We start from the raw sequence: 22,232 nt of genomic DNA, 5'->3' as shown, positions 1-22,232 counted from the left end.
AGTATACTCTATAAATACTACTAGTCTATTAGTATTTCTAGAGTACAATAAATACTTTCAGTTATAGTAGTACTACTAGTAATAATAATAGACCGACTTTAAACACCAGTTGAAGCAAGGCTGGAATGTTAGTTCTTTAAATTTCAATGTTTCTATTACAAGCTAACGTTATTTGGAGTATTTTAACTGTTGTTGGATGACTAAACTTTCATTTTAAACGGCCTAGCAGTAAATAAATCTTTCTTTTGCTGTTAAGAAAAGTCAAAATAATCCTAAAACAGCCGATATAAATGTAATGAGCTGTTTTCAAAATGAGCCACCTGTATTTGTGTCCTGGCCCTTTAAATTTTGCCGACCAATCGGGAAGCTCGGCTGTCTTATTAGCACATCCTTTTCCGTCTCAAGCAAAACACTAAACATACAGGCGCTGTATGCTCATCTCCAGGACAACAAAACACCCAGAGAGAGAGAGAAAAAAACAAAAATAAACAAAAAACAATTGCGCAGGTATTCATATTTTAAATAAACAATCATATTTACCTCATTTTTGTGACGATTTGTCTTCATCGTCCGTTTTCCTCCATTCTTTACTGTCGTCCATCCAGTGTCTGGTTTAGCTCGCACAATTTCCAGGCCTGTTCTAACCACACTAGTTTCCTCGTGTCAACTTAAAACGATTTTGCTTTCAGAAAATATAGACCAGCATATACATTTAAATATCATGACATTATGTGCCTTATAAATGTCTTAACTAATACGTGCGTTTGGAAACATAATAATACAGGTCCATAACATAATCCAGCATGAACATACCGGCTTATGCTGGTGACCAGTAATGCTGGAATTTTCAGCAGGGTTATAAGATTTAAATCTATTATGTCTACTAAATTGTACATTTTTCTGACAGTATACCATGGCTCAGGACGGGGTGATACTACAATTCAACTTTCCCACGTTTGGGGACTCCATGCTTCAAAAGATGGATGTTCTTCGTCGAGACAGACGTTTCTGTGATGTAGTGATCCGCATCAATGAATTGGCAGTGCCTGGACACAAAGTGATATTTGCTGCTGGCTCTCCTTTTCTTAGAGACCAGTTTTTCCTTCAGGACTCGCGTGAAGTACAAATATCTACACACCAGGACGCAGAGGTTGGACAGAGGCTTCTTTTGTCTTGTTACACTGGGACCCTTGAGTTCCCGGAGCTGGAATTAGTACACTACTTAACCGTCGCTAGTTTCCTACAGATGGGTAATATTGTAGCACAGTGCACCGAAGCTCTAAATAAATTCATAAAACCACACGAGGTTAAAGACGAGCGTGCATCATCTCGACAGCCCTCGGACTATAACGCACAGCGTGGCCCATCAGCTGTGGAGACAATATGTGATGAAGAGGATGAGGTAAACAATGATGGAGAAGACAACTTCATTGAAGAAGAAGATGATGATGATGATGATGTAATCATACAGCCCAAGTCTCCGCCTGTGTTTAGAAACTCTCAGAGCAACAATCCCAGAGACGAGTACAGTCCCATTAGCATTGTTAAGGTGGAATCAATAGATGAGCGGATGTCTGATAACTTCCAGAGTCAGTCAAATCGCTCTCCGAAATTGCGCTCACCTGAGCCACAACACTCCCTGATAAACTCCACAGTGGAAACCCGGCCTGCCGTGCTCACTGTTAACCCTGCAGCTGACTATTCAATGTCCTTACCTGGAACCAGTGGCTCCGGGAAAGGGAATCTTTGGGGATTCTCAAGGAATTCCGATAAAGGAATGCAGTGGTACCACCAGTGCCCGAAATGTGCTCGCGTGTTCCGTCAACTGGAGAACTACGCCAACCATCTGAAGATGCACAAGCTGTTTATGTGCGTCTTGTGTGGAAAGACATTTACCCAGAAAGGAAACCTGCACCGGCACATGCGTGTCCATGCCGGCATCAAACCCTTCCAATGTAAGTTATGTGGAAAGACTTTTACCCAGAAGTGCTCGCTGCTGGACCACCTGAACCTTCACAGTGGAGACAAACCACACCGTTGTAATTACTGTGAGATGGTGTTTGCGCATAAACCAGTTCTACGTAAACACCTGAAGCAGATCCATGGAAAAAACAGTTTTGACAATGCCAACGAAGGCAGTTTGCTTGAAGGATTATAAATTCATATTAAAATAAGTTACACACAGACATAACTTTGTCTTGCAGACACAATGCCGTAAATCAGTGGATCTCAAGCAGAGGGGGCTCGCCTCGGCAAACTTCCAAGAGGGCCCCAGTAAGTCTTAAAAGAGGCAAGACTTAATCCTAGTCCCAGACTAACATGTATGTTTGAGCTGTTTTAACTGAAAGCAACTTTGCACTGACATATCTTAAATTATGTCAGTGCCATTGTTTTGTCTCAAGATGCAAACTAGTAAGGTTTCTTTTTTCTAAGGCACGGTTAGGTATAAAAACTACCCAAATGGGTAACACTTTATAATAACTACACGCTAATTATCATTAGTTAAGCATGAGTCAACAGTTCATTCATCATTCATAATGAATTAATAGACATTAATAAGCAGTTTATAAATATAGCTATAAATGCTTTCTTCTTGATTTAAAAGCATATTTATAATTTGATTAATAATTGTATTTTCATCCTCATTTCTAAATGAAGAATTTCATTATTTATAAAGCAGTTATTTAAGAGTTGTCAGTGGTTCATAAGATTAGGTAGAACGTGTAAGTAAATGATTTAAACGTATATTCATACATCTTATTATTCAGACATGTAGTGACGGTTACTTAGCATGTTAATAAATGCTTTATTAACATGTATTTATGATGTAATTCAGGGAAAATTTGGGTAGTTATAAAGCATTTAGTCGTGGTCAGTTAACTATGTTTGTGAGCTCATCTAAAGTGAGGACTATTCATGCTTTGTAAAGGAGATTTAAAGGTAACACTTTACAATAAGGTTCATTAGTTAACATTACTAAATGCATTAACTAACATGAACTAACGATGAGCAGTGCATTAGTTACAGTGTTTATTAATCTTTGTGAATGTTAGTTAATACAAATACAGCTGTTCATTGTGCGTTCATGTTAGTTCACAGTCCATTAACTAATGTTAACTAATACAACCTTTGATTTTAATAACGTAGCCTATTAGTAAATGTTGGAATTAATATTAACTAAGATTAATAAATGCTGAAGAAGTATTGTTCACATATTGTACATGTTAACTAATGAACCTTATTGTAAAGTGTTACCAATATTTCTATATTCTGTATTACTGTGTTGTGTTTGTGACATTTTACTGTTTAGAAGATTGATGAGCCTTTAAATCTCCTTTATAAATGCTTTACAAGGCATGACGTTCTCACTTTAGATTAGCTCACAAAAATAGTTAACTGACCACTACTAAATGCTTTATAACTACCTGTATCTACTACATTTACTTACACTTTCTAAGTGATCTTATGAATGACTGACAACTCTTAAATAACTTGTTTGTAAATAATGCTATACTTCATTTAGAAATTATTAATTGATCATTAACAAAGTATGAAAATACAATTATTAAACGCACTATAGATATGCTTTTAAATCAAGAAAAAGCATTTATAGTTATATTTATAAACTGCTTATTAATGTCTATTAATGCTTTATAAATGAATTAACTGTTTACTCATGGTTAACAAATGATTAATAGCGTGCAGTTACTATAAAGTGTTACCCATAATCTTAATTGAAAACCTTCAAAACACATACACAAAAAAATAACGATTAACAACATTACATTGACATTATATGTTTTTATTTATTTATTTTTACTACAACAGTTGGACATATTGTCTTTGACGGGGGTTTTGGTGTCCAAATCTGCTCCTGAAAGACTCCAATCCCAACTGAACACAGACGAAAGAACTAATCAAGGTCTTAGCCTTAGGACTACTAGAAACTTCCGAGCTAAACTTTTCAGGACATTGTTCCTTCAGGAGCAAGATTGGACACCGCTTTTTTTTTTTTAGACAAAAGGCCTTTGATTTAAAAAAATATATCAATAAAGTTGATAACCAATACTGTAAGTCATTAACTGTACAGTAAATTACAATAATTAAATTACGTGTCTGCTGGTTGGTAGATACACGTGCAGTCAAAATCAGGTTTAATGTCTTTTTTTTGCAAACTACAGGTCAAGGGAGATTAAATGTATTAAACTGATTTTGAATGCTGCTGTGGCATCATGTGATTGACATATCTTTTGTAAAGATTAAAATATATTGTTTCAGTATACCTGCTCTGGCTGAATTTCAGTTTTGAACGCTAACATATTACTTCCTCATTTGCAGACAGCTGTATTCCAACACTATATGCAACTCTATAATGAATGTTTTCCTACTTCCATCTGTGTAAACATGCCAGAATTTGGAGAGAATCACTGTGACTCATTAATAAATAACTGCATATGAAAATGTGCACTTGCTTTTGTTAATGTGTGTTATGTGTATTTATAAATAAATGTGGGCAGTTTGCATAATACATCAAGGATTACAACATTCAAATGGGGTCCAATTATGTTTATTTCTTTATGGCAGCTCTATCATGGTGGCAGAGTGTTATCGTGGACACATTGCATGTCGACCTCCGTCCACTGGAAGATTGACGCCTGTTATAAATGTTGCCGCATCAGATGCCAGGAAGGCGATAGCATGAGCTACTTCCTCTACTTCCCCCGGTCTGCCGAGAGCATGGGTCACCTTGGTTTTCTCAAGGAACTGCAGCAAAGAAAAAAAACACATGACGTGTGATTAATTAGAAATGTATATTACAGTGAAATAAACACTCTCGCATTAAAAAAAGCATTTGACCTGAGCATACTGGTCCTCATCCAGTCCTGCACGCTTGTGAACTTCTGTTATAATAACTCCTGGGCTGTAAAGACAAAGCATTTCAAGTTATTTTGTATTCAATGTAGCAATTGTATGGTACATAAAAAACAGCAGCAGAAAGAAACTTACCATACTGAGTTGACTCGTACTTGCTTTGACGCTAACTCTACAATTAACATAAGGTGAAAAAAACAAACAAAAAAACACTTATTTGTACAGTAGTAATACCCAAGCCCTTTTGCATTAATTAAAAACTAGTAGTAGGAGAGACCAGGGCTAGTTGTCACACTGTTTACTCGAGTATATTTCTCAGAGCAGGTTTATTTTTAAAGTCAATTTCTGCAAACGCACATAAAATTGGATACAAAAATATATTTATCCATTAAACCATTAAAGGGTTAGTTCGCTCAAAAATGAAACAATTGACATCAATTACTCACCCTCCCTTTCATTCATCTTAGAAACAAAAATAATATTTTAATTTAAACCTGAGCTATTTCTATCCCTTCATTGACAGTTCACGCAACTATCATTTTGTCACTTAAAAAAGTTCATTAAGAGATAAAACTAATCCATATGAATTGAGTGGTTTAGTCACAGATTGAATTTTCTGCGTAACACATGAGAATGAACCTCATTGGTTCGTCACTCGGAATTTATTTGTGTTCTGAAGATGAACAAAAGTCTTTACCACATGGAACAACATGAGGGTGAGTAATTAATGACAGAAATTTAATTTTAGGGTGAACTAACCCTTTAATTCTCCAATAGTAGGTCATGTTGTCACAACGGGATATGCTATTAAACAGCCAATTAGAGGTTCTTTTTTCAGCCAAATAATGAAACCAAGCAATTAAAAACAAATAAAACAGCAAAAATGTAAAAGGTAGTATGCTACAATACCAAACCATTGTTTTGGACAACAAATATTGTAAATAATATAATTATAACTGAAACTGTATTGCTGAGAAATAGACCTTGTGACATTATCATTAGCCCCGGTTATCTATAAATAATATTAATGATTCTTGAGATATCACCTCACCAAGAGCAACACAGCATGTGAATTGGTCGACTGCTGATTTGGACATACAGTAGGCAAGTACACCAGGGAACTATAACAGACAGAAAAATGTGTAAGCATATCAACCAGAGCCTGCTCATAGTTTCATTCATGTAGGGCCTATATGAATAAAACAATGAGCAAATATTTTGTATTTCTATGGTTTATGGCTCATTTGATACGGATAAAAACGCACCGATCGCTGCCCATTCACACTGGACACGTTCACAATTGAGCCTTTAGTTTTGATAAGATGTGGCACGCACAGATGAGTGAGATGATACACTGATCTGAAAGAAAATAAAATGTTTGACTTTGTACTTTGTCCTTATAAAGTCAAAGATCCACATCTTTAGATCATTTTATTGCAGGGGGTTAAATAAATCAATAAATCTTTACATAAATCCAGTGCAGAGGCTGGGGTCCATGGAAAGGTTTAAAATAATTGGTTTAAGTAAACAGATTAAATAAATAAAAGTGGAAAATAAAAATAATTAAAACAATACAAAATCTAACAAAAATGAAGATAAATAATACAAATATTATAATATTGTATATTATTCCGTCTTATACTAAGACTACAAGTAAAACATGTCAAACTGTAACTTAACATACACTAAATATTTCCCATAATTATAAAACATATTTATAATATTTTACAGTATAAACTGGGACTTTATACAGGGAACTATATATATATATATATATATATATATGCCTTTTAAATTTTAGTTTGGAGCTCCCTCACATGAGGATGGCCATATTTTAGTGTCTGTGGCCTCTAAATGATTGGAACCCCAGATCTAAATCCCGTGCAGATAAACACTCACACAGATGTGACTATTTTTTTTTTTTTTTTACCTGACATTAACAGACATGACCTTATCATACTGGGCCATATCTGTTGTCTCTATACTGCCCATGGCGAGTATTCCTGCACTGTTGATCAGGACATCCAGCTTCCCAAAGTGAGCAATGACCTCTTCAACTGTCCTCTTCACAGTATCCTCATCTGTCAGGTCTCCTGGCACTAGTAAGGGCTAAATGCATCAGACAAGGGCCGAAAGGACATATTAATATTTATTTTTAAATAATAATAGCATATTAAAATTATTTCGGTTGCAATTGACATCTTTCAGTGTGATTTACTTTAACTGCTCCACAAGCTTCGCACTCTTTTGCGACTTTAGTGAGATTTTCTACATCGCGTCCATTCAGCGCCAGTCGGGCACCCAGTTTGGCAAACAGCACGGCTGTGCCAGCTCCTATTCCTGAACTTGCGCCAGTTATCAGCGTGACTTTGTCGTTTAAAGAGCAAACCTGAAACGGCAAATCAAGTTTAGTGTGTAACTCAGAAGCAATGAGATGTCAACGACAGTTTTGGAATTTCAATTAATAATTTAGAAATTCTGTGAGTGCTTGTAAAATATACTCTACCTACTTTAAACGCACCTGGAGTTGCCATTAGATTCGATTTATTTTCACAGTTCCTCTCTCTGGATCAACTGAACTTTTATTTCTCCTCTTGCTCACGTGCTCCTGTCTAGTAACTTACGTTAGTGAACTAGTTACGTCACCGCGTACCTACAAGAACATTTTAGCAGTTCACAGTTCATTACTATATTTTCCGATTAAGTCAACCAAATATTAATAGAATTTTTCAGTTTTATTGTGACAGTATTTTTTATATTTTTAACTGATGCGGAATTAACTTTATTTATGGATGTACTAGCGTGCTTACATATCATTTCCGGGTTATAACCAGCTATAACAATTTCAAAATTAAAGTCTTTTTTTTAGCCTTTCAAAATCATAGTTCTTACAAACTGCAAAAAAAACATTCAAAACAAGGGGGAAAAACCCTACCCATTTTGTGAAATTTGTATTTGTCAAAGTGCAATATTGCTCATCTGATTTTGTTTCTCTCATAATTTTACAACATTAAAAGGCTACATTTAAAAACACAATGTAAAAGTTTATTGGCAAAACATTGGTGAGTCAGTGTGTACATATTTATGGAACAGCATGAAAGCGAAAAAAAAAAAAAACTATTTACAATACAAGCCATTATGCATGTTTCGCATCAATCAACCAGCAAATGGGTTGGCATGGACAGTAACATCCTTAATACGGACATCATTGAGAGGACGGAAAGTCTTCTCATTCACAGGGAGTTTCTCTAGTTCATCCAGAGTTTCAAGTCCATCAATAATTCTGTAACAAAGGATGAGTTTGTGTCACAATTTATTACCATTAATACAATACTTATAACAGAATTAAATATACCAAAAACTATAAGCTGGTTTATTTATTGAAATGATCAATCACATAACAATAACTGAAAATAAAACACACAAGCAAAAAAAAAAAAAAAAAAAAAAAAAAACATACTTTCCAAAAACAGTGTACTTCATGTCCAGGTGAGGCTGTTTTGCATATGTGAAGTAGAACTGTGATGCATTTGTGTTTGGTCCATTATTTGCCATGGCCACGACACCCCGGACATTGTGCTACAAAAGACAGATATTAAAGGGAGGATTGAGTTTGATAAGTCTAGACATGTGTCTCCGGAGAACTCCGGTGCAAAATGAAAAATGGTCTAATAAAACATCGGTACCTAGTCAACCGTTCTCTGAGATTTGTTTTTATGATAATCGAATGTAAAGAGTTTTATCTCTAAAAACTGTTTAGCGTATAACGCTAGTACTAACTTCTGAACTGTATGAACGGCGTTGGGGGATCGACTTATCGAGACTATATTCTAAGATGGCTCGCTGCTCGAACCAGATGAGACAGGGCCCACGGCCAATCAAAATTATCCAGATAGAAATTTCCCAGCAACATTGCTCAAAAAGTTGCCCTGTGTATCATCACAGGTGCTGCAACAATGTAAAATATGTGAAAAATAATGTATTTTTTGAATATTCAAGCATGAAATCATATTCTAGTCGTCCCCAAAACCAAGACTTTGAAAAAGGTCATAGTAGGTCCCCTTTAATCACCAAATCAAGTTATAAGGTTTTATTTTCACACTTGCAACATCAGACCTTAAAATTAAATTCAAACTCATGCCTGACTTCAGTACAGTTTTATTTTTTGTATAATATATTTAAGTATAATAACGCACAACAATACATACTTTCAGATGTTCACTGAATTCATCTTCAAACTTTCTTCCCCAAATACTGGTCCCTCCTTTGCCTGTGCCTGCAAGAAAAACAATATCCATAAATTAATCAACCAAATACTAGTCTGGAATCTGGATGTTTTTTTGTTTTTTTAAACAAAGGATAATATTTAATATTGTGTGTGTGTGTTTACATTAAATAAGCATTCGCGCATTTTACAACCGTATAAGCTTAAAAAACGGCAGCTTGACATGGGTTTTAGGATGGAAAAGAAATCTCAGACCAGTTACCTGTTGGGTCTCCAGTCTGGACCATAAAGCCCTTTATGTTTCGATGAAATATACATCCATTGTAAAACCCTCCAGCGCACAGTGCAATAAAATTCTAGGGGAAAATTGAATTCGAATTATAAATGAACAAAGAGATATCGCTTCTTCAAGAAACAACGTTTAGGAAACAAAGAAAAATTGTCTTACTTCGGAGCTTTTCGGGCACTTCTCACAGAACACCTCTATTTTAATATCACCAAGGTCTGTATGCAGAGTGACAGCCTGCGAGATGATGAAAGGGTCATCTTATTAATATAATAGAATTATAGAATACATAATTAGAATGATAATACCGAGCTTATAATAACTAATTCAGAATTGTGTATGCTGCCCGAAGAAGGTAGGCTTTCCACAGAACAGCAAATGTTTCAATAACTATCAGGAACTGTTAACTTAATTTGGCCAGATTCTCATTCTGCCATCATGCTAACATACAACAAACAAAGCGTTAAATTAATTCTATATAACAATAAGCTAAAATATAAAGGGTTACATTTCCCCCGTAATTTTCAGCATTCACAGATATGTAACGAGCAGTCTTACCATCTTCTAAAGCACAAGGTAAAGTCATAGACAGTATAAGAAAGTTGACTAGTTCATGCGTACACTACAAGCAAACTCGCTCTAGTGGCGTTTCACTGTTAAACTTCCGATGGAGCGGAATGACTCAAAGCATTGGTTCCCCTTACCCGGTTCTAACCAAGTGCACGCATGCGCGCACAAGCACAAACTTAATAATACCAAACTATCCAAAAACAAGCAATGATTTTTAAAAACGACAACGGTTCTTAGTGGCTATACAAGAGCATACACAACTGACAAACAAATATTAATTATAAAAAATAATCAGGACAAATATTTAAAAAAAAAATGTTTAGTGATTTTTATTGACACACTAAATAAACAGTGTTTATTCACACTGTATGGCTTCATACATTTTGTGGCATTTACTTTTTACTTTACATCCTAGTTTGCAAACAATGTAAACAAAAGTAAAATAGTGTGTTTATAGAATACACAAATTGATGAAATCATCAACCATAAATACATTTTGATATTGTGATAAATTTATCAAATGGTTACAAATATGTTAACACTGGAAACAGCACACTTTGTTTAAAAAAACAAACAAAACCAACAAACAAAAAACCCCTCAAATAACACATTAAAAAAAGTGTTGATATCAAATGGTTACAAATACGTTAACACTGCAAACAGCTAAATTTGTTTAAATAAAAATAAAAAGACTCAAAAAAGACATTAAACAATAGTGTTGATCTTCAAATGTACAAAGTTGAAAAGCACTTACCTGAGTAACAAGTTCTGAAATTCTATTAGCTTAGTTTCCAATGTGTACAGTATGGAAGAAAAACATTCTACAATGTTTCATATTTGAGGTAATATGAGAAAACATGCAACAAGCCAAGATTAATAACCTATCAACAGTAACAAGTTTGTTAACATATCAACAAACTGAGAATGGACATTAAAATAAGACAAAACAGCTATATTGATTTTACTAGAGCAAATAAGTGACATCTGCACCACACACTCAAAGTTATACACAACATTTCACTCAATACTTCTGATTGTCGCACACGGTCATGAGAATAACGTAGAACAATAAAGAATATTTAATGTAACATTAAGTTGAGGGAACTAGTCTATTTTAATTTGAGTATGCACATGTATGTTTACTGATTACAATGTATAAACAACCTTAACAAATGGGTAAACTGGTTATTAGAAATGATTAATTGATAAATCTTAAAGCGTTTCAAAGTGAGCAGACGGGTAGAAATAAGGTGCTGTATTTGTAAGGTACAATGTACGGTAATCAAGGCTTTTTCTAACTTATTAGAAAAAAAGTAATAATAACATGCATATGCTTTATACAAAAGAAATACATGTAGATAGATAGATAGTGATACAGACATTAACACTATCTTTTACTGTAACGTTATATTTTTTAAAAGATCTTAGTTTTTGCATCAGTTCATAAATACTGCAAACATCAATTTTGTAACCATAAGTACTCCGTAACTCTGCTAACACATAAAACCAATAAAGACAATAAATATTAACTGTAGATAATAGCAACTTACTATGTTTTTTTTTTTTTTTTTTTTTTTGGGGGGGGGGGGGGGGGTGGGGGGGGGAGGGGATCTCAAAATATGCATGTTTGTAATGTAACAGACATATGTCAAAAAGACTGTACAGCATATTTGTGTGGTGGGTAATGTATAGGGCATGCATAAAAAAAATAAAAAAGTTAATTGGTGTCTTATGTTTCTGGATTATGTTAACCAGTTATTTACATGTTATATGCCCAACAATTTCAAGTAAACACAATGTATTACAAAAGTAAACCCTAATCGGGTTGAATTAGGAGTCTTCAACGTTACACATGGATTTAGGAAAAGGTAAAAGTAGAGTGATTTCACAGTAACACTTACACAGCAACACGGGTATAAAATACAGTAGAAATGTTTATAATAAAATACTAAATATGAATAGTGTTTGTGCATGTTAAGGCAAAAATGAACCGCACCATAATCCTGATGTAATATTTGGTCTGCTCACTCCTCTGTGCCAAACAGCAGAAATGTCTATGTTGCAATAAAAAAACGACATGCCATAAATTGAAACACTTACCTTTTATCCAGGAAACTTTCAGATGAACCCTGTAAAATGTGACAAACATGTATAAATGTAATTTTCTATTGCTCGGTTTGAATTCTTCTCCTCACACCATTTAAAAACTTCACGCAGGTAAGTGCTCTCAGGTTTATGCATCTGCTTCAAGAAGTCTCTTTTTCGGTTCTCCACAGCTGCTCTTTGACCTCGGAAGGTAAAGTGTTGAAAATATTGTCCTCCACGATTAGACCACTCTTCTTCAGCAATCTGCACTCCCCAAGTTCTACAGGAAGGCACTCGAGCCTGTTGCCCCTCAGCTCCAGCTGTGTCAGACTGGTGAGCTCCCCAAACCGAGAGGGAAGAGACTGCAGGCAGTTGTTTCCGAGATTCAGTGTTCGCAATTTCTTACACTGAAACAACTCAGGGGGAAGCGCTTCAATCTACAGGGAAAATGAAAGCATGAAAGAGAACAGAGATTAGAAAACAAAGCTGACTGGAGGCACAATCACATCACAATCATTAGTGTAATTTACAAGAATGTACAACTTGAATTTCAACAGAAGACCAGTAGCGCTTTTCCTCCATTCTTACACCAGTTATATTATTATTAATAATGTAATAATGTCATTTGTAAATATAAAAATTGATTTTGATGGCTGCAACACTCCCAAACTATTTTTTTTATGACAGAGGCTAATTAAAAGTGAAAAGACTACATCATATCCAAGTTAAATTGTTTTAAAACAGTCCACAATTAGCAGGTAAATTGGTAATAGGTGAGGGCATAATGATTAGGTATAATAGTACCATCCACCAAAGATGGATCATCATGGCTCACCACTTTGAGCAAAATTGCATAAGAAATGTCAAACAGTTAAAAAAAAAAAAAAAAAAAAAAAAAAATCACAGCAAATTTACTATAATATTGTGAAAAGATTCATGGGATCTAGAGAAATCTCAGTACATGTAGAGCAAGGCAGGAAACCTATGCTAAATGTGCGTGGCCTTCGAGCCCTCAGATGGCATTGCAGAGAAACTGTCGTGCTATTCTGTTAAATACAGTCACATGGGCTCGGGAGTACTTTGTAAAACCATTGTCACATAACACAGTCTGAAGCTGCATCAAGAAATGCAACTCGAATCTCTGTTACTCAAGGATAAAGCTGTACATCAGTTCCATGCAGAGATACCGATGAGTTCTCTAGGCCCGAGCTCATCTCAGGTGGTCCAAAAGACAGCTGTGGTCAGCATGTGTGCTGTGGTCAGGTGACCCCAAGTTTCAGCTTGTTTTTGGGAAAAAAAAATGGACATCAACTTCTCAGTCCCAAAGACGAAATGGCCCATCCAGTCTTTCATCAGCGACAGGTGCAAAAGCAAACATCTGTCGTGGTTTGAGGATGCAGTGCAAATGATTAAAATGAAGGAAAGCTGATGTGACACTGTGGTAAACATGCCTCTGTCCCAACTTTTTTTGGAGTGCTTTGCAGCCATCAAAATAAAATAAATTATATATACAAAAAGCAATGTTGTTGGTCAGTGAAAGCATGCCAGAGTTAATAAATGACAGATTCTTGATTTTATTGCATTTTACAAAATGTCCCAATTGTTTTGGAAATGGGATTGTATCTATTGTTAATTATTAGTAATTATTATTTTATTGCGTAGGCCTGCTTTTAATAAAAATAATCGAAAAACATCTGAATCAGTGGCAATTAGAAAAGCTATGAAGTGCTATTTTCATTTAAAAAAATGAAACAAGAAACCAAGCTAAAACAAAATTTTCATGACTTCAAAACTGGCCACACATTAAAGGGATAGTTCCCTTTGAAATTAATTTTTGGTATGTTTTAGCTTACCTCAAGGACATCCAAGATGTAGGTGTCTTTGTTTCCACAGTAGTTTTAATTTTTATATTTTTAGGTCATACCGTTCTTGTCTGTCAGTCATATAAAGCAGGTCTATGGTCACCACCTCAAAGAGCATGCACAGAGAAGTCCCAATTAAACATGACTTGACTCGTAAATGTACATTGATGGCCTAAGACATGAAATGAGCGGCTTGTATGCGAAAACGAACAGTATTTATATCGTTTTTTAACTCTTGTAACCACAGCCACGTCTAAGTGATGTGAGGGCGTGGGCACTTGAGGTCTGCGCAAGTGCCGGAAATGATCTCTTGCGTGTGTACGTCACTCATTGTTTACACAGAAATTTCAGAAGTGTTACCCTTCACTGTAAAGATCTAAAAATATTTAGATATACAGGAAAACGCAATGAACAACGAATTCGATATATCAACAGACAACATTTTTTTTTCTTTTTTCTTTTTTTCGCGACCACGCGAGAAATCACTTCCGTCTCTTGCGCAGAGCGAAGCGCCCGCAGCATCAGATCACTTGGACATAGCTGTGGTTACAAGAGGTAAAAACTAAATAAATACTGTTCGGTTTTTTTTTTTTTCCACACAAACCGCTCGTTTCGTGTCTTAGGCCATCAATGTGTACTTACATTTACAAATCATTAAATCATGTTTAATTTTGCATGCTCTTTGAGGTGGTGACCATAGACCTGCTTTATATGACTGACAGACAAGAACGGTTTGACCTAAAAATATCAAAATTGAAACTACTGCGTAGTTCAAACAAAGAGAAAGACACCTACATCTTGGATGCCCTTGAGGTAAGCTAAAACATACCAAAAATTAATTTCAAAGTGAACTATCCCTTTAAAAATCATTTTAGCATTTGATATGTGGTATTTTGTAAAACTTAATTTATACAGTCCTAAAATACTAAAAAAATCTAAAAGTACTAATATTACTTATAAAAATAAATAAAAATAAAACCCAATAGAAATAAAAGCACAATTAAAACTCAAAACTACAATAGCCATGAACTTGACTTACCCTATTGGCAGTTACAGCAAGGTACTGAAGGTTCTGCAGAATTCCTATTTCTGATGGGATGTGAGTCAGATTGTTATGGCTCAGATCAAGAAACCTCAGCTTCCGGCAGAAGAAGAGCTGATGTGGAATTTTCTCAATCTTGTTGCGGTTCAAATAGAGGCGCTCAAGGTTGATCAAAGTACCTATCTGGATAGGTATGTACGCAATCTGATTATACCACAACTTTAGACAAACAAGTCGATGAAGATGCTGAAAACTAATGATCTCCTCAATGGTTTTCAGGTTGTTGTCCTTAAGATCGATCTCCTGTAAATTGTGCAGGCTGAAGATAGAATGTGGTATGCGCTCCAGATCGCAGCGGACGAGCTCCAGCTCGGACAGGTTCACCATCTTCTTGAAGCTGTTGAGCACCATCAGCTTGGTACCTTCGTTGTTGATGGACAGCTTCTGGAGGTGCATTCCAACATCCGTGACCACCTGAGGCAGCTTTGTTAAGTTGCTTTTCAGTCTCAAAACCTTTAGTCGCTTCAACTCTCGTAAACCATCAATGACGATGTAGCGATTGTTGTCAGCACTAAGGTTCCCAGTAAGGTGCAACTCGCTTAAATTCTTCAAGCTGTAGATCCATAAAGGGATCTCCTTTATGTCGGTGAACTTGATGTGCAAAGATTTCAGGTTCTCTCTCAGAAACGCGAGCGCTGGAGCCTCTATTCTTGCTGGCGTGTGGTACAGCCACATCTCTCTGAGGTTAGTAAGCTGGGCAATGATTGGTGGGATGGTGACATCAGGAATGAGCTCAAGCTTCAGAACCTCCAACTCCACCAAGTCAAAAACTGTGTCTGGAATCCCAGTGAGCATGAAAAGGTGGAGCTCCAACTTCTCTTGGGAGTTTTTGGTGATCCTCTGCCGAAGCTTTTCCAAAGTCCACTCGTTGTTGAGGTTCAGCTGGCGAAGTTTGTTCTCGCTGACCTCTGAGAGGAACACGGCAAATCGCTTGGAATACAGGGGGTCGTACTGGTCAATCATATGCAGCATGAAGGCAAAGTCGTTTTTCACATCTGGGATATCGCTGTAGCTGCTCTCCTCTCGGATTGATTCAAACGAATACTTCTTGAGGGAACGTCGAAGCATCCAGCTGAGGGTGTATACACAGATCATGCCATACACGATAACTAGACTAATGTAGAAGCAGGCTAAAATTTTGAAGAGAGTGGCCAAGGGATGGGCACAGTTGTACATGCGATAACCAGTCAGACTCTCGATGTCCACATTGCAGTCAACGTTGAACTGAATATTGTGTACATAGTAGCCGGTATAGCAGATAATAAGGATAAACTTAACAACTTTGATGATAGTCTGTCGGATGTAGAGTCTGTAGACTATATCGCCTTCTTCAACGTGAATCCGAAACTTCTTCACCTTCTCAAACAACGCCTTGGCTTGTTCACCTTCCTTTTTGTCCAAGACACCAGTCTCGGAGTGGTCCACGATTCCTTGTTCAATACGAGACCTGGTTGCTGACAGCATGGGAACACTCGCTTCAACGTCTTCGCTAACATACGAAGCCTTCTTATCGAAGGAGCCATTCATTTTCACCAGCGCTTTGGGATCGCTTTCCTCCACGACGGTTTCAGACAGAGCTCGTGTGGTCCACGGCGAGTCAAAACATTTCAGGAGGATAGACACAAAATGTTCCAGTTTTGAGCTTGTCCATGGGAACTTGAACCAGAAGTTGCTGCAAGCCAGAAAGATGAGCGTATGCAGTAGCACCAAATATGGGAAATACTTAGCAAACCAGTGAAGCTTGTTTTCATAGCACACAGCATCGACATAGTTGTACTGGTGTCGATCAAGGTCATACTGGATTCCTTGGGGTTCAAGGGTCAAGGGCACAGAAAATGTTGAATTGAAATACTTCCTACAGGTCTTGTTAACTACCCATTTGCAGGGCAGGCAGATCATCTTGTCCTGTGTGACCTGAAGAGTGCCCCCAAATACTGCAATCATCAGCATTACGACCGATAAATAGTCCGTGAACACGTCCCACCATGGCTTTAGGATGCGATACGTAGGTTGCGTGTCCACAAAGTAGCGCAGCTCAGTTATGGGGATCATGATTTACCTGAAATGAAAATATGGGCATTGTCATACAAACAGCATCTATATACTTACTAATTATGCTTTATTTATCACAAAAAAATAACTCTATATCATCTTCCAAAATAAACATCTGAAACATATTTTACCGAAGTCGAGGACAGTTGTCTTCCCCGGCTGCTACACAAGAAGACTCCGCCAAAAGAATGTTCTGGCTTTCTTGTCATCTATTATTAGCCATTTCCGATAATAACACTGAAGAATTGTCTCCTCTGGCTTTGGAGAGTCCGTGAACCCAGGATTCAAATCCTGTTTGTCTAAGGCAGGGCAGTGTCTGAAAAGTGTCTCCTCAGTTAGATTTTACCTAATACTCCACATTTCCATTCAGGAACTGACACTCATCACAGTCCTTTTTGTCTGGATGGGACACAGATATCCTGTCGTAAAAAAAAAACAAAAACCATACAATACAACGTCAAATACGTCCATTATGCATTTTCTGAGAGCCATTTCAAAGCAGTTTTAATCTTAGTTCTTCCCTGAAGCGAAAAATAACAAGTTGTAAACTTATTTCCTTTCCATTTACTTGAAACGTTATTTTAAATGACATAACTGACTAGTGATTATATAAGAGGCAACTTAAATAAGCTGAGACATAGAAACGTTTTTGTTTGAAAGACAAAATGACAATATCTATATTAATTGAAAGAAGATAATAAGGTGATATAGATGTTGATCGACAAATAAGGATAATAGACAACTGGATTAAACCAGTTCACTTCTGAATCCTCCCAGCTAGATGCGAGTCTCCCACAGTTGAAATTCTATTGTTATGAACTGAAAACAATAATAAACCAGGCCCGTACATACTGTCATGTGTGTTTATGACGAGATTCGCCGCTCAGCATATGAATGACTGCATGTGCTAATATTAGTTTGCTGCTTGTCTTTGTATAAAAGGGCAGAGTGTCTTTGTATTCCCCGTCGAGGGAAACAGATCGGCATTTAACAAGATCATGTACTCACCCCACCGTGTGCTGCCACCTCTGCTCCATGTGCGTGTCGTCGGGCTGATAAGCTCAGGAAGCAGAAAAGAAAGTGGCAGAACCAAGACAAACAGCGCAAATTGCAATCTCAGCTGTGCAGGGGTCAATTGTATTTCATAATCAGTTCTTTACACTAGAGGGCAGTGCGATCTGGTTTTAGATTTTGTCTTCAGCTTCACGTCTCATTACCGCCACGCACTGGATTGGAGCTGGAATCACAACCTTCATACCATTTTATTGTCAATTGCCTTAATGTTTTAATTATAATGTTTTTTTAATTATAACATATTGTGTGTACCCCTTAAATAACATTAACAGTTATATGATATGTATAATTTTTTCGGTAATTTCAGCACGTTTATTGCTAATATTTTCTCATTAGAGTTCTTTTCGACAAATATGGCACTAAAAAGTTAGACAATCCTTTAATATTTAGGTTTTTTTTATGATTTATGTATTATAATCAACAATATACTAATATATTATCATACTAACAGGCTATAATTTGTATTATTATTGTTTAATTTTCCTTCTTATTATTATTGGAATTAATAAATGAAAAATAATTACATCAAATCCATGGTTGTATATGATGATGATTTTATTATTATTATTATTTATTTATTTTTTGCTGTTTATAGCTATCATTGCATTGCGTGCAAGATGGTCTGGGAATGTGTGAGAAAAAAAAGACATCTTTATTTATTATGATGAATCATTGATTATTGTTCACAAGAAGACGACTATCAGACACAAGATACTGACTATAGAGTGGTGAGATATCTAATAAATAGTAATTACTCAATAATTAGGCTACTTATTGAAATCACTTTATAAAAATACTTAAGGTAATGTGCCAAGGCTGCAGGACCCAAATTAGTAACGTGAAGGATTGTGACAATTCTAAAACTCTCAACTAATCGTTTCACAACCATTTTTTTTTTTATTATTTGTTACATTCATTGGTTTATAATCTTTATTGTAGATTGGTTACATCATTTTTCTTTAAACGGCACTATTACTTATTTTATTACTTATTTTATTATTACTTATTACTTATATTGCTTAATATAATGTGCAACAACAGGCCCACCCTGGCACATACAGCTGTGCCTGTGTGTTCTTTATGGACTCTTAAACTCATCCAGCATCCAGGACCAGTCTTCTTTCAAAACTCAAGTCAGTATCACAAGTGAGTGACACTACAATCTGTTCTCAGATCAGCTGTAAGCAGAGCAAAAACCTCTAGCATTTACATTTCCCACAACAGGAGGCTTAAACAAAGACCACTTCATTCAGAAAGGCTGCAGGTTATGTCAACAAAGCTCCAAACTCTGCTTGACTCTGTTGAATGGGCTTCTTCTAAGCATTTAAAGTCACTGTGAGTCAAAATTGACAATTCTTCTTATTTAAATGGAATATTGCAGTATTTATTGTACAGATGGAACAACATCTATTTTCTTCTTTGATAACGTGTTTATTGGTCGATCCAGTCAATTCCCAATGGACAAAATCAAACCCCATCCACATGTGTTCTTGTTAGAATGTAGCTGACTCAAATTGAGCTTTAAGCTGACTCAAATTGCATCAGTTCAACTTTAGCTAAGTTGAACCAGACAGACCTATTGAATATAGCTCGGCTTCGTCCAACATATTGGCATCTGCGTTTTGCACATGCTCTGAAAGGCAGCAGTGACACAATTTTAATTTAATCCACAAAATATTTGATTAGTGTGTTATTTGTGCTTGGAAAACTGTGTGTGCTCTGTGAGAGAGAGAGAGAGAGAGAGAGAGAAAAGACCTAAAAAAAAGTCTGAATATTATATTTTATTTTTCTTTATTTCTCTTTTGGCTTTTTTTTCACTGGTTAAAGTTGACAAAAAATATTCTGTAATCATTTATAGCATTGTTAAGCCAGATTTTCAGTGACAGCTTAAATTTGAGTCCATTCCTCACATAAAATTATCATATCGCTTATGGCTACTTATTATTTTTGGAGCTCATAAATTCTGAAAGAAAGTCATAGAGGTTAGGAACAACATTCGTAAATTATGGCTTAATCTCCATTATTTATCTCTCCAGTGAGGAAAGACTATTTGAAATGTGAAATTAGATTTCTAAATCAATAACAGGAATGTCTATAGCACATCTTTGAATTTCCATTGTAATTGCTGCTAAAGGGCGGTCACACACACAATTTCTTCAGACACTGCTAAGGTCATCAAGTACTTTTTAAAAACATGAATTTAACGAATAAATCCAAAATATGAAAATACACAATCTACATTTTCCTCAAACTTTAAAGTTTATGCTTTTTTAATTCAGCTAGGAGTCACACGTCTTCAGACGACACATGTTTTGCAGGTCAGAGTTCACCAAACTTTGGAATGCAACAAAATCAGAAATTTTTCATCTCCAGCATTCACATGTGTATGAATGTAAGTGAGTGTACTGAAAGTGTAGTGTGACTGCCCTTCTATTTCCTGCACAGACTGAGCATGGCCTTCAAAGATACAGAAAACAAGTCAGATAAGTAAAAGAAAAAAAACCACACACACACACTTTTTAAGACCCACTCAACCCTGACAACTCACCCAAGTTTTTTTTTTTTTTTTTTTGATTGACATTCAAGTTCCCGGTTGGTTTTGATCTGACAGCTGCAGGCTTGAACGTTTCAGTGACCTCAGTGGTTCCCCTCACCAGGTGGTCCTTTCATTCCAGTGAATTCCTTGCAACTATTTATCACCAAAGATGAGAGGGAATAGTTAAAAACATTTAATATATTTCCCCTTATCCCCACAAAACAACAGCCAATTAAACCATTCTGTGAATTCTTGCAAAAAGATATTTTTTCCTCCTGTCCCTTTTTGTCATTTCAGCTGCCAAGCTGTTTTTCTCAGTGCTGAAGCCCCCTTTCTGTAATACTGTGATTGTCATTTATGCTAAACACCTCTCTCTCTTCCCAAGGCAGTCTCATAATAGAGCTCGACTCTGAATGGTGCCCTTATTCCCAAGAACGAAAGACACAAGAAAGTTAAAAAGGGGCATCAGACTCGTGAAAAATGTGGTTTAGGCAATGATGTAAAGTGAATTGAGCTTCGAACATTGAGGAAATAGGCTCATGGATGCTAAGTGGAGAAGAGGGAATAGAGTGTGCTTTTAGTTCACCAGACTGAGTGAACCATTCAAAGGAATGCTGTCCGCCACTTGGATTTGTTCAAGGAACAATAGGCATTCAAGCATTCAGAGATGCTAAATTGAAATGTTTTCTCATAGAGTTTGACTACACGGTGCTGTCTGAGCACAGTTCTTAGACTGCATCACGATCTTAAAAAAAGCAAACAAACTTAGCACTTGGTTTAACAATAAATTTACAAAAACTAACAGAGGTTTTTAGTACAACATGGACATTTGTCTGAATTGTCTAAAAATTGTCATCTTTCTAAAAATGTCTGAATGTCATTGCATTAGATACAAAATACCACAAGAGCTAACCTCAGAACTAATTTCACTATGACTTTTAATGAAGAGGTGCAAAAGTGTTTTTTTTAGTGGATAGTCAGTTCTCCTGGTTCACACAAGTGTCCTGTGACCAGGTGTAGTTCATTATTTTTATTTTTTTTTTGTGAAATGTTATTCTGAAAAGGCATGTTTGCACTTTGTTTAAAATAAATGTCACGTTTTAATAATTTAAATGGGGTGAAGAACTGAGAAATCAAATTTTTCGATTCCGATTCGCACATTACACATTCTTTCCACTGAGGACTGTTTTGAAACAAGACTGGATTTGCAGACCGATTAAGAGTAAAGAACGGTGCTGTGCCGTCTATATTGGATCTAACAGGAATGATGCAACACACGGACTCCAGGTCGAACATGTATCATTCCGGTTGCCATTTTACAACATTGGATGTTTTCAAAACAATTTCCCCCACGTACACCGACGAGGTGAGTTGAAACTCATTATAATATGCGAAACTGTTATCCACTCACAGCAGAGGGTGTTTATTTCCAAGTCTTCAGTTCGAGACGCCCATAAAAACCGAGCGTTTCTGAGATCTGAGATCTGAGCAAAACTGGGGTAGAAAATAGCCTATTACTGATTCATTTTGATGTTTTTGAATGCAAAAACCGAACATCATGTTCACCT

General features: G+C 36.1%; 4 protein-coding genes across 7 annotated transcripts; 1 reads left to right on the top strand and 3 right to left on the bottom strand.

The window, feature by feature from the left end:
* The first annotated feature begins 403 nt into the window (after positions 1-403).
* On the top strand, positions 404-4,046 carry zbtb26 (zinc finger and BTB domain containing 26). Of its 4 annotated transcripts, XR_016168264.1 has the most exons (4): positions 404-507; positions 908-1,955; positions 2,205-2,274; positions 3,829-4,046. XR_016168264.1 is itself a non-coding variant. In XM_039669070.2 (3 exons), exons 2-3 carry the CDS (start codon positions 914-916, stop codon positions 2,216-2,218), a joined length of 1,056 nt encoding a protein of 351 aa, XP_039525004.2. In that variant the 5' UTR covers positions 404-507; positions 908-913; the 3' UTR covers positions 2,219-4,046. The 4 variants fall into 4 exon arrangements, 2 of the variants coding, with proteins under 2 accessions (XP_039525004.2, XP_039525003.2); XR_016168263.1 differs by having other exon boundaries at positions 908-2,274; XM_039669070.2 differs by having other exon boundaries at positions 2,205-4,046.
* Positions 4,047-4,551: 505 nt separating this feature from the next.
* Positions 4,552-7,648, bottom strand: LOC120477464 (uncharacterized). Its single transcript, XM_039669071.2, has 8 exons — positions 7,383-7,648; positions 7,091-7,261; positions 6,803-6,981; positions 6,138-6,231; positions 5,924-5,993; positions 5,008-5,044; positions 4,858-4,921; positions 4,552-4,764 (listed from the first exon to the last, which is right to left on the bottom strand). The coding sequence occupies exons 1-8, from the start codon at positions 7,404-7,406 to the stop codon at positions 4,606-4,608; spliced, it is 798 nt and encodes a 265-aa protein (XP_039525005.2). The 5' UTR covers positions 7,407-7,648; the 3' UTR covers positions 4,552-4,605.
* Positions 7,649-7,895: 247 nt separating this feature from the next.
* Positions 7,896-10,089, bottom strand: ppil3 (peptidylprolyl isomerase (cyclophilin)-like 3). Its single transcript, XM_039669072.2, has 6 exons — positions 9,942-10,089; positions 9,546-9,620; positions 9,360-9,453; positions 9,081-9,148; positions 8,333-8,451; positions 7,896-8,155 (listed from the first exon to the last, which is right to left on the bottom strand). Exons 1-6 carry the CDS (start codon positions 9,942-9,944, stop codon positions 8,029-8,031), a joined length of 486 nt encoding a protein of 161 aa, XP_039525006.1. The 5' UTR covers positions 9,945-10,089; the 3' UTR covers positions 7,896-8,028.
* A 167-nt stretch (positions 10,090-10,256) lies between these two features.
* On the bottom strand, positions 10,257-18,361 carry lrrc8ab (leucine rich repeat containing 8 VRAC subunit Ab). The gene is made up of 4 exons (XM_039669067.2): positions 18,063-18,361; positions 17,186-17,473; positions 14,940-17,061; positions 10,257-12,475 (listed from the first exon to the last, which is right to left on the bottom strand). Exons 3-4 carry the CDS (start codon positions 17,052-17,054, stop codon positions 12,200-12,202), a joined length of 2,391 nt encoding a protein of 796 aa, XP_039525001.1. The 5' UTR covers positions 17,055-17,061; positions 17,186-17,473; positions 18,063-18,361; the 3' UTR covers positions 10,257-12,199.
* Between the last annotated feature and the right edge of the window lie 3,871 nt (positions 18,362-22,232).

The sequence above is a fragment of the Pimephales promelas genome, chromosome 4 (genome assembly GCF_988280905.1).
Source record: "Pimephales promelas chromosome 4, fPimPro1.hap1.1, whole genome shotgun sequence".
NCBI lineage: Eukaryota > Metazoa > Chordata > Actinopteri > Cypriniformes > Leuciscidae > Pimephales > Pimephales promelas.
Note: the sequence above shows the minus strand (reverse complement) of the source record. Positions and strands in the feature narration are given on the sequence as shown.

What these genes read in the sequence shown, in the direction of transcription:
- zbtb26 (XM_039669069.2), top strand. Translation starts at nt 914, where the DNA reads ATGGCTCAGGACGGGGTGATACTACAATTCAACTTTCCCACGTTTGGG.
- LOC120477464 (XM_039669071.2), bottom strand. Translation starts at nt 7,406, where the DNA reads ATGGCAACTCCAGGTGCGTTTAAA. An exon ending in CAACTCCAGGTGCGTTTAAA is followed by an intron (nt 7,262 to 7,382) that starts GTAGGTAGAGTA and finishes TTGCCGTTTCAG; the next exon opens with GTTTGCTCTTTAAACGACAA. An exon ending in CACATGCTGTGTTGCTCTTG is followed by an intron (nt 5,045 to 5,923) that starts GTGAGGTGATAT and finishes TGTTAATTGTAG; the next exon opens with AGTTAGCGTCAAAGCAAGTA.
- ppil3 (XM_039669072.2), bottom strand. An exon ending in AGTGCCCGAAAAGCTCCGAA is followed by an intron (nt 9,454 to 9,545) that starts GTAAGACAATTT and finishes ATTTTCCCCTAG; the next exon opens with AATTTTATTGCACTGTGCGC. An exon ending in CCAGACTGGAGACCCAACAG is followed by an intron (nt 9,149 to 9,359) that starts GTAACTGGTCTG and finishes TTTTTCTTGCAG; the next exon opens with GCACAGGCAAAGGAGGGACC.
- lrrc8ab (XM_039669067.2), bottom strand. Translation starts at nt 17,054, where the DNA reads ATGATCCCCATAACTGAGCTGCGCTACTTTGTGGACACGCAACCTACG. An exon ending in TTGCTGTAACTGCCAATAGG is followed by an intron (nt 12,476 to 14,939) that starts GTAAGTCAAGTT and finishes TTTTCCCTGTAG; the next exon opens with ATTGAAGCGCTTCCCCCTGA.